Below are 10187 nucleotides of genomic sequence, written 5' to 3'. Positions count from 1 at the left end.
TGAATGATGATTGATGAGTTCCACCACTTTCAATGAGTTATTTCTATGATGCTTAAAGGAAAGATCCATGTCACGAGACAGCCAAGGGTCTGATATAGCATCAATACTCCACCCATTGCCAATAATCCAGCGACAACCTTTATGAAGGTGAGATCTGCAAGCAAGGGTACCTCGCCAAATATGTGTCCCTCGATTTTGGTTTTAACTTCTAAAAGTTGGAATTTCTGAAGTATTTTACACGAAAAACCTTTACCTACGGGGATGAAGGGAACTTGAGTAACCTCCAACCCAGCTTCATGATATGGGCTCTATTAGTCACTTCCAAGTCACAAAAACCCAGCCCACCACAAGCTTTAGGCTGACAAAACAAGGACCACTTTCTAAGGTGCAAACTGTTTGATTCAGAATCAGACCACCGGAAGTTATGGCAAATGTTATTAAGATCCGTACATGTTTGCTTAGGAAGGAGGTAAGTCTGCATGATGTAATGAGGAATTGCTTGGAGAGTAGACTTAATGAGAACAGACCTACCAACATGGGACAGAGTGCACTACTTCGAGCCTGCCAATTTGGACTTAAGTCAGTTAACTAAGTATCTCCACTCTTTAACTTTAGCCCTTCCCAGAAGCAGGGGACCGCCAAAATATTTGTCGTTTGCCTTCAATGTGGCAACACCAAATTTTGAAAGAACGAGGGATCTCCTTTTCCAATGAGTGTTAGCACTGAAGTGAATAACAGATTTCTGGAGATTTATTTCCTGGCCCGACCCTTTACAAAAGGAGTTAAGCACCTCTAAGATTTGGTTTGCATTAGAAGAACAACACCTTCCAAAAATTACCAAGTCATCATCAAATAACAAATGAATAAGCTTCATGCCAGAGTTACCGAGAATAAATAGATATGGAGAAAGTGGACAACCCCGTCTAAGGCCTCGAGGAGAAAAGGATTTGCTTGGGCAACCATTAACAAGGATGGGGAATCCCGGGGAAGATACACAGCATAGAATAAGATTGTAGAAAGCCTTAGAGAATCCGAAACAATTCAAAGTCTTCATGAGAAAGTTCCATTCAATACGGTCATATGCTTTTGATAAGTCAATTTTCAGCATGAAATACCCATACCTAACTTTCTGACATTTCATGGAATGGAGGACCTCCTGCACAATGATGGAATTATCAACTATGTTCCTTCACGGCGCAAATGCACACTAGAAAGGGAAGATGAGCTTGGAAAGTAGTGGCTTTAATCTGTTTGTAACAATTTTTGCAATGAGTTTGTACAGCACGTTGCTCAGCCCAATGGGCCTGAAATCATTGGGGGCCTTCCACAGAATCATTTTTTGGGATTAAACACAGAAATGTAGGGTTTACTTCACTGATGGATGAAGGATTTATGAAAATACTTTGCACCGAAGAGATAATTTCAGTCTCATCAAGTCCCAGCAATGCTAGATTGCACCAGTAGGGAAGCCATCGGGCCCAGGAGATTTCCATGGGCCCATACTGAACAGTATTTGGGAAATTTCCCTCTCATCCGGGATTTTCATCAAGAAGTTGTTGTCTTTATCAGAAATAGAGTGGGCAATGTCAGGAATATTGAAATCAGAAAGATCCGGATTCAAAGAAGAGAAGAGGGCCTGAAAGTGGTTTACAAGGATTTCCTCAAATTCGCTCTTTGAAGATGTCCAAGACCCATCAGATTTTTTAAGGCAATGAATTCCATTTCTCCTTTTTCGGTTGGAAACCGAGATATGAAAGAATCTTGTACAACAACCTCCATCAACATTCCAACTGATCCGGCTTCTTTGCTTCCAGTAGGTCTCCTCCCTCTTCAGCCAGGCAGATAATTCATTCTACAGGAAAACAACTTTTTGGGAGCAAATAGATTGGCATGGGAGAGATTGTTCATGCAATAGTTGATTTTCAATATGATTAATATGCCTCTTGATATTACCAAAATTGGAGCTGGACCAATTCCGGAGATCAACAAGTGCAGGGTTTAGTTTTGAAAACAACGTACCAGAAGACTTATTCCAAATATCATGGAAGCAAGAGCGGAACTGTGGTTCTTTAACCCAGAATTCTTCAAAATCGGTCTAACCTCATATGAATAACACCATCATCAGAACGTTGGTTGGACCAAGAAAATCTAGGGCCAAAAAAGCCGATGTCAATCAGTCCACAATTTGCAACTAAGGATTCCAAGGGGTTGAAGTCTGATACCTACAGAACTCTACCACCCAATTTTTCAGATGCAGAAGAAATCATGTTCAAATCACCATACAAGCACCATGGCTTATCCGTCGAGATTGCATAGGAGTGAATCTCATTTAAGAAGCGCTGACGAGCCTCAGTGGACGGGTGAACATAGTAACAAAGAAGATCCCAACAACGGTAGTGAGGCATATTAAGTATAGAACAGATCACTGCATTATCAGAGAGCTTGAGAATGTTAAGGGATACATTGTTGGACCAACCAAACCAGAAACCGCCAGAACGACCACAAGATGGCATCGAAGAAGGTATTTGGGTGGACTTAAGTTATTCTTTGTTTCACAAATGAAGAAGACATCCGGTTTGTGTTTCAGTAGGAGTCTTTGAAGATAAAGAACTGTCAGACAACCCCCAGCACCTTGACAGTTCTAACACAGTATTCTCATGGCGCCTGGTGGGGCAGTTTGGGCCTTTCCACCACAGCCAACTCATCCAAATTGGGTTCATTTGATGGGGGCCCGACCCGGGCCTGTTTCTTAAGCCTAATACGCGGATCAACCAGTATCATCAAAGCATTTCCTTTTACGAAGCAACCCACGGGATAGAAGCGGGGGATCAACGTGCATGGGCTGGACGTTATCATACAACGTACTAGGGAGGCAACTAGTCGAGGCCTCCAAAGGCAACTCAGATGGATTGAGATGGGGAATGAGAAGAGGAAGAGTTGTGGGATGCCACATCAGCACCTACAGATGCCAGAAATGGTTCCTGGGAATTCGACAGGGCGTCGAGTGGAGAACCCAAAATAATTACATTCCTGCTACAATTAATGGTTGGCATTATAGTATTCATAATCAATCTATTCTTGGGAACACGTCCCCCAACGTTCAAAGCTGCATGGGGGGCTTTACATGCAAAAACCACATCAGCAACCATTCCATTTACCGTAGGCAGCTAAATTACATCCTCGACAAACCCAGGGGGAATAGGAACTTAGGAAGGGTCATTAGTTCAGGCCCTTGGAACTCTCCGACCGGCGAACCATGACGAACATTCGGGCAATCATCCGATGGAGACACCGAGCGGGGGCAACTATTCCACTTAGGGGGTGTTCTTTTTTTGGATTTTGAGAGGGGGGAAAGTTGATCAATGGGATTTTGGTTCCCATTGACCAAGAATCCCATGTTCTTTTTTCAGGTTTATGTGGGAGTTAGGAAAGTTTATTTTCATGGATATCACTTACCCTGCGTGGATAAATAACTTTCTCCCTAGGTGGGAAAGTTACCAACACTTGAATGGGACAAAAATGCCCTTTTTAATAATAAATTTTTATGAATAAAATGGTCATTACATTATTTACATGAAAAGTAAAGAACATGGGTAAGGACCCACTAATATCAAAACATGAATGTAGGTTTTTTTCTTTTTCATTTGACCCGCCAACTTAGTTGCCCCCCAGTTACCATAAAACGCACGAGGACCAACTCTTAATAGACCACTTAAGAAGAAGAACTGACCACCTGCATCAACCGCATACATCCCAATAATTCTGGTTTTCCACGAGGCCAATAGACCACCCATTTGGCCACGATTGACACTCTCATCCCTTGGTTGGTCAGATCATGATGTAGCTAGAGGAACTGAGGAAGCTTGGTGTGCGGTGCACCACTTTTTAATTGAATATTCTTGTGATTTATGACTTTTTCTTTAGTTTGAACATATTTAAATCGCCTTTCTTACTATTTTATTTTATAAATGTGTATTTAACAATTTGTCAGAACAATAATCCCAGATTCCCAATTAACAATTAAACATTACTCTGGTTGCTAATGCTAACCACTCACCTGTACTGACTGTACTCCCAAAGGTCAAAAGGGCCAAGGCCAAGACAATAAAATCTGCCCCAAAACAAACCTGCCTTTGTATGAAAAACAAAAAACAAAACTTAAGCGCTAAAAGGCCTCCCACTCTAAACAACAGACAATGATACCGTATGCCAGTTCAAATTCAGAATTAAATTCTCACACCGACCATTCAGATAAAGATGAAAAGGGCTAGTTGCATAAAATTATAAGAATAATAAATTAAAGAGTGGAGAACTAAGCTGTTGGTCAAAATATAAAATTATAATCTTTCCATTCCTCTAATAATTTTTCGTTTGTATACAGGAGTCGTTCAATCTGCAGTAGAAGAATCACATAAAAATAACAGATGCCATGCCCTTCACCTTGTCTTGGTTGTTTAATGTCAATCAAAGCCTTAATAATGACCGAGCAACTGTACTTCCCACTTGCTCCAAAGCAAAGTATCAACTGTAAGAATTCGTGTATTAGCATCTCATCTTGTATTCTTTTTCATGCTTTGTCTTTAACTTCATCATCAGAATTTAATCAACCTTGGCCTTATTATCTCATCAATCCAAAATCAGAAGATGCAATGCGGGCCACCAGGGGGCTGGTAACTCTTTGCTTTCTTTTCTTCCATGTTAGGGACCCAAATACATAGCCTTTTGATGGAGAAACCACCTTGAAATTCACAGTGAAATTGATATTTTGGCCATAGCTGTTGAAGACTAGAAACTTGGGAGTGACAGTAACATTAATTCCAGGGGGAGGAGATACTACTGCCCTATAGATGCTTCTTGGCTCCCCCACATTAGTTACAGTTCGAATGACTGTGTAACTATCTTTAAGATTGGGCACTATAATCGATGGGTAGTTTAGATCAGATGCTGTTACCAACGTGTGATTACATGTGCTGTTATCACTTGTAATCAGGTGCACTGACCTCTCACCATAGCCAATTGAACAGAGAAAACTTTCGTAATCAACAGGTTTTGCATCATAGACTAGACCAGGATTTAGGACTCCTGTTGGATTAATGAAGCCTGAGCCATAATCAAAAGAATTCCCCCTTCTTCCTTCAGGGTCCACCATGATGGGTTTGCCATTCTTATCCAAGATGGTAGCTGCATTTTTCCAAGGCAATGTCAGACTCTTCAAAAGATGTTAACTGTTAATACATGATTCTAAAAACTCAACGACATGATGTTTGACCAAGAAAATTCTTGTTAAAAAACAATTATGCCAATAAAATTTCTATCAGACTGAAGGAAAACTAAATTTCAATCCTGAGAGAAACAACAAGGTCAAAATTAAGTCTTCAGCAGAATAACCACTTGGCGTTAAAGGCCATCGTTGAAAGCTGTTAACCTTTTGCTCAACTCTCAAGAAGAAAGCCATGAATAATAATTGTATTTTAGAAAGTTGTACAAGCTAACATTTGTGTTATTGTCATCAATATCATTTTTTCACTAATAAAACAAAAGAGTAAGAGACTGCATACTCTTCCTAAAGAAAACCATTTTGTACATAACTCAAAAATAGGATTACCTACAGGACAAGCTTGAAAAATTCAAGGATGAAAAAGATCAAGATAAGAACAGGGCCATTTCATAAATGGTCATCAAATGAAGATTTAAGTTATATATAAAAAGGTCCTTTAAAATTTGGAATTTTACCAGTAGTCATAATCGCCGATTTGATTGCTGATGGAGACCATGATGGATATACAGCCTTTACCAAGGCTGCAATTCCTGTTACATGTGGACATGCCATAGAAGTTCCAGAGAGAATGTTAAAGTTCAAATTTGCAATTGCAGGAGACCAAGCTGCAAGGATATTTAGTCCAGGTGCTGCGACATCAGGCTAGACACATTTAAACACCCAAAAAGAAACTGTAAGACACCCAGCAAACCAAATGAGATGTTTGAGCTATGTAATAAGCCCTACCTTCAAAATTTCCGGAGTCAAAGCATTAGGACCTTTCGAAGAAAATGCTGCAACCCGAGGAGCAGGTCGAGATCCTAGTACAGTCTTAACAGGCAAGATACGGGAAGTTGGCCTCCTGAAAATGCTTATGGAAAACCATCCAAATTAGAGAACAAAAATAATGAAAATCTTATTTGGTTGTTGTGATTCTGAAGGAGGAAACAAACCGTGTATGATTAATATAGGATAGAATCTTGTCACCAGTTCTCTCTCCAACAATTGCAGCAGGGATCACAAAGGGAATTCCAACATCCTTATCTGCCTCATCTATAAGAATCATTCCAGCTCCTCCAGCTTCTTTTACTACCACACTCTTTGCCAGCTTTGACTCCGAAGAACTCTCAGCATGCCGGCAAACCAGAATCTTCCCTCTAGCTTTAGTACTATTCAAAGAGCTCTCTAAACAAAAACTACAATAACAAATAGGAATGGTTAAAAATTTGACATATGTTCATATCTACTAAATACCAAGAATATTTTGCTTCACCTGGACTGATAGGGGGTGAAATATCCAGCATAGGCTTCTGAAGCAGAGATTATCCGTCTTGAGGCATTCATTTCAAAAAGAGTGAGACTTTCACCCTATCCAATAGTAGAAAGCTTCTTAGAGAAAAGGAATATCAGTTGAACCTCTGAAGAACAATTAAGGAGCTTACCGTGAAATTAGTTCCATCTCCTAGTATGATATCAGATATGAAGTCCCTATCTGTTGAACTAGCAGCAACTGTTATCATCCAAGGCGCAAGATTTGTTGCAGAGGCTGGAGTGCCACTATTTCCAGCAGAAGAAACCACCAGAATCCCATGGCTAGCAGCGTGGAATGACCCCACAGAGATGGCATCACTAAAGTAATCACCCTGAGGAGCATCAGGGCCCACAGAGAGAGACAAGATGTCAACCCTGTCTCTTATTGCATCATCAAATGCAGCTAGTAAGTCTACATCATAGCAACCAGAGTCCCAACATGTTTTGTATACTGCAATCCTGGCCATGGGAGCGCCTCCTCTAGCTCCTCCTGTGGCTAACCCATTAAAATTCATGTTTGTCACATACCGACCAGCTGCTGTTGAGGCTGTGTGGCTTCCATGACCAGAACTGTCCCGTGGAGATTTGAATGTCAATGTCTTTACTGAATCTTCTTCAGCTTCATAGCCGCTTAAGTAATACCTTGCTCCTATCACTTTTCTGCATAGTAAATGAATAAAGCCAAAGAGCTGTATCATCTAGAAAACTTCATTAACATATATAAAATTCAAGGTTTTGTCAATATATACCTGTTGCAAGATGAAGCATTAAATTCCTCTCCAGCTTGGCATTGCCCCTTCCATCTGGAGGGCACTGGAGGCATATCATAATCGCTGAAACTTGGGGACTCTGGCCATATTCCTGAATGATAATACACGTTAATACCTTATGTCCTAAAATAGATTTTTAGATATCTTATGTTGTAAATAACTTAACAATGGATACGGCATTAAACAGAACAGAATGGTGAAATAGGATTCATGTAGTCGACCCCATTTCTTGCAGCTATTTAAAATAGCCCTGGTTTTGCCAGGGGACCTGTCCTCAGTAATTCCAGCTTTGCCTACCAAGTGTCTTTTAGTAAGAGAGGTAGGAGATTATGGTAGATTCTTCAAGGGGCACTAAACTGATCCATTTGGTTGGAGCAGAACAGGCAGGGTTTTTAACCAAGTGGGTCTTGATCCTGAGAAGCTAATTGGGAAGATTGAAAGGCAGTTGATAGATTGGGCAAGGTGCACAGAAGGAATTAAAGACATAACTAAAAGGGATGAAACAATGGGAAAGGATTCTTTTTGTGGATTTTGTAAATGAATGAATAGTGAAAAGAGGAAGGACACTCATTATACTTTTATATAGGTGTATAGATCTATGTATCTTAATACATTTGTACTTTTTGAGGGACACTCACCCTCCTTTTAAGCAATACAATACACCAATTTACCTTTCAAGAAGAAAAAAAAAAAGATTTTTGCAGTCCAATAAGCTGTTCCTAAGCAAATTCTCTCTATTTTGTTACCCATAAAAAAATACACATATTGGTTCTGTTGAACTTGAACCAAAGTCACCTAAATGTTTTAACATAGAGCATAGATCTTCTGTGCATGGAGAGATCAAACAGCTCTTCCCAGAGATAGCTTTGTTAGTCATCAGATAAGCATACCTTGTAACTAAGAAAACCAAAAGCGTTCACGTGGGGGGAGGGGGTGAGGAGAGACATAATTCGAGAGTTAATGAGTTATGTAAGTATTTGGCATAAAAGAGTAGAAGAATGATGGCGCAAGAGGGAATATCAAACAACAAATACAGAAAGGATAACCACAAATCTATCAAAATGCACTGATTAGGTTTAATGGAATGAAGCCTACAACAATTACCGGAACAAAAAACAGATCAATCTTATAACAAGGATACCAGTTTTCATAGATTTTTTATTTATAAATGATAGGTCAGACTTGGTGGGATACTGCCACTGGAGAGGCACGGTGGAGTCCTTCATATTCAGCATACGTTTCAAATGACGAACACAAATGGAATTTCTCAAAAGCTAAATGAGGAATTTGAAGTAAGCAGATCCTATATGACAGAACATTCTGCTAATTTTCATCTGTTGAGGGTCAATGAAATTGCTAAATAATCAAAATATGAATATGGGTGTCCATAAGATTCTCAAATTTCGTTCAGGAGGGAACTCAATGAGATTACTCACCTGTATCTATGAAACCAATGATGACATTTTCTTGGTTCTTGGTGGAGTAACCAGGAATTTCCATTTCTTCGTCGCTCACAAGACCCATAAAATCCCAAGAATGGGTGGTGTGCAGAGTTCTTTTCAAATTTGGAAACACAGAAACCACACCAGGCATCCCTGGGATATCAAGTAATTTCGGATTAGATATAAATATGTAATTTAACTAGAAAAATAGTAATTATGATTTGAATTAACAACCAACTTACTGGATATTTCCAGAGCTTGCGAATCAGTTAACTTTGCTGCAAATCCTCTGAAACCATGTCTATAACTATATACATGAGAAGCCTGGGCTTGTTCAATGCTGTAGAAGACAGAATGGGAAGAAAATAAATAAACAAAGAACAAAAAGAAGGAACCCATTGGAGAAAATCTCGTATTAAGATTCAGTCCACCATCATTGAGCATTGAGTACAGACCTTCCTCCATGAACGGCAGTTAGCATTTCATGGTTTTGCCTCAAAACCTCATCTGGGTCATCGGTAGTTCTGCGACCCATGTAAACTACATAAACCTGCAGTGCACTGAAGTGTTAAAAATGGGGAAAAGAAACGAAAGAATCGTGTAAACACAGAAAAATATAAAGAAGGCGGAAAAAAAAATGAAAAATTCAAAAACAGATATTCAATCTAACTGCAACACCAATTGACCTTAGAAGAGAGACAAAGGGCGATTTCTGAGGCAAGAACGAAAAGAAGCAAATGAATAATGCTTCTAAGCCTCAAAGCAGCCATTGTTTAAAGAATAGAATTAGAGAGAGAGATAGAAGGAGAGAGACCAGCTTTAAATAAGGGGAGAGAAGGGGCGAGGGGCGGAGAGAGATGGAGTAACGGCTTTACATAAGCAAAGAAAAAGGCAAAAGGGAGAGACTACAGAGTAGGTCCAATTGGAAGATGGGTCACAGGATTACTGTGGTATTTATAGAGTATTATAGTGTAAAAGCTCTGCTAGGGAGGGTACGTGAACCGGATATTTTGGAGGAAAGTGGGCGATGCCATGATGAAACGTGAAGTGAAAAGGGTTACTTGTGTTTTGCCTATGATGCTTAATTGCGTAGACAGGCATCTTGGGGTTTAGGCAACACCAACTAACAGAATTGGCCTAAATCCTGGAAAGTGCAGAGGCAGAGTATGTTTGGGAAAAGAGCTCAGCAAGGCAGACACTGTAAATTTTAGAATAGAATAGATGGTTAATTGGTTAGTGTTATTCTTCTTTTGGAATTTGGACAGTGCTGTTAAAAATTTCCCTGTTAATATTCTATTATAATACTAATAAATAATGAAAGCTTGATTGAGTACAAGAAATGTATTTCTTATCTTAGCAAGGAAGTTTAGTTTCACTCTGCCTCCAATTTTTTATTTTATTTTTCTT

The 10187-nt window shown here is 39.6% G+C and overlaps 1 protein-coding gene across 1 annotated transcript; it reads right to left on the bottom strand.

The window, feature by feature from the left end:
* Nucleotides 1–4318: 4318 nt before the first annotated feature.
* Nucleotides 4319–9710, bottom strand: LOC104606885 (subtilisin-like serine-protease S). The gene is made up of 11 exons (XM_010272301.3): nt 9467–9710; nt 9236–9330; nt 9023–9120; nt 8775–8933; nt 7318–7429; nt 6700–7228; nt 6531–6625; nt 6211–6453; nt 6005–6119; nt 5734–5920; nt 4319–5181 (listed from the first exon to the last, which is right to left on the bottom strand). Exons 1-11 carry the CDS (start codon nt 9548–9550, stop codon nt 4619–4621), a joined length of 2280 nt encoding a protein of 759 aa, XP_010270603.1. The 5' UTR covers nt 9551–9710; the 3' UTR covers nt 4319–4618.
* Nucleotides 9711–10187: the final 477 nt, after the last annotated feature.

The sequence above is a fragment of the Nelumbo nucifera genome, chromosome 6, assembly GCF_055504915.1.
Source record: "Nelumbo nucifera cultivar China Antique chromosome 6, China Antique-T2T, whole genome shotgun sequence".
NCBI classification, from domain to species: domain Eukaryota; kingdom Viridiplantae; phylum Streptophyta; class Magnoliopsida; order Proteales; family Nelumbonaceae; genus Nelumbo; species Nelumbo nucifera.
Note: the sequence above shows the minus strand (reverse complement) of the source record. Positions and strands in the feature narration are given on the sequence as shown.

Coding starts and splice junctions, on each gene's coding strand:
- LOC104606885 (XM_010272301.3), bottom strand. CDS start 9,550: ATGGCTGCTTTGAGGCTTAGAAGCATTATTCATTTGCTTCTTTTCGTT. Junction 9,331..9,466: donor CCCTTTGTCTCTCTTCTAAG/GTCAATTGGTGT, acceptor AGTGCACTGCAG/GTTTATGTAGTTTACATGGG. Junction 5,182..5,733: donor ATCGGCGATTATGACTACTG/GTAAAATTCCAA, acceptor GGAAAAATGCAG/CTACCATCTTGGATAAGAAT.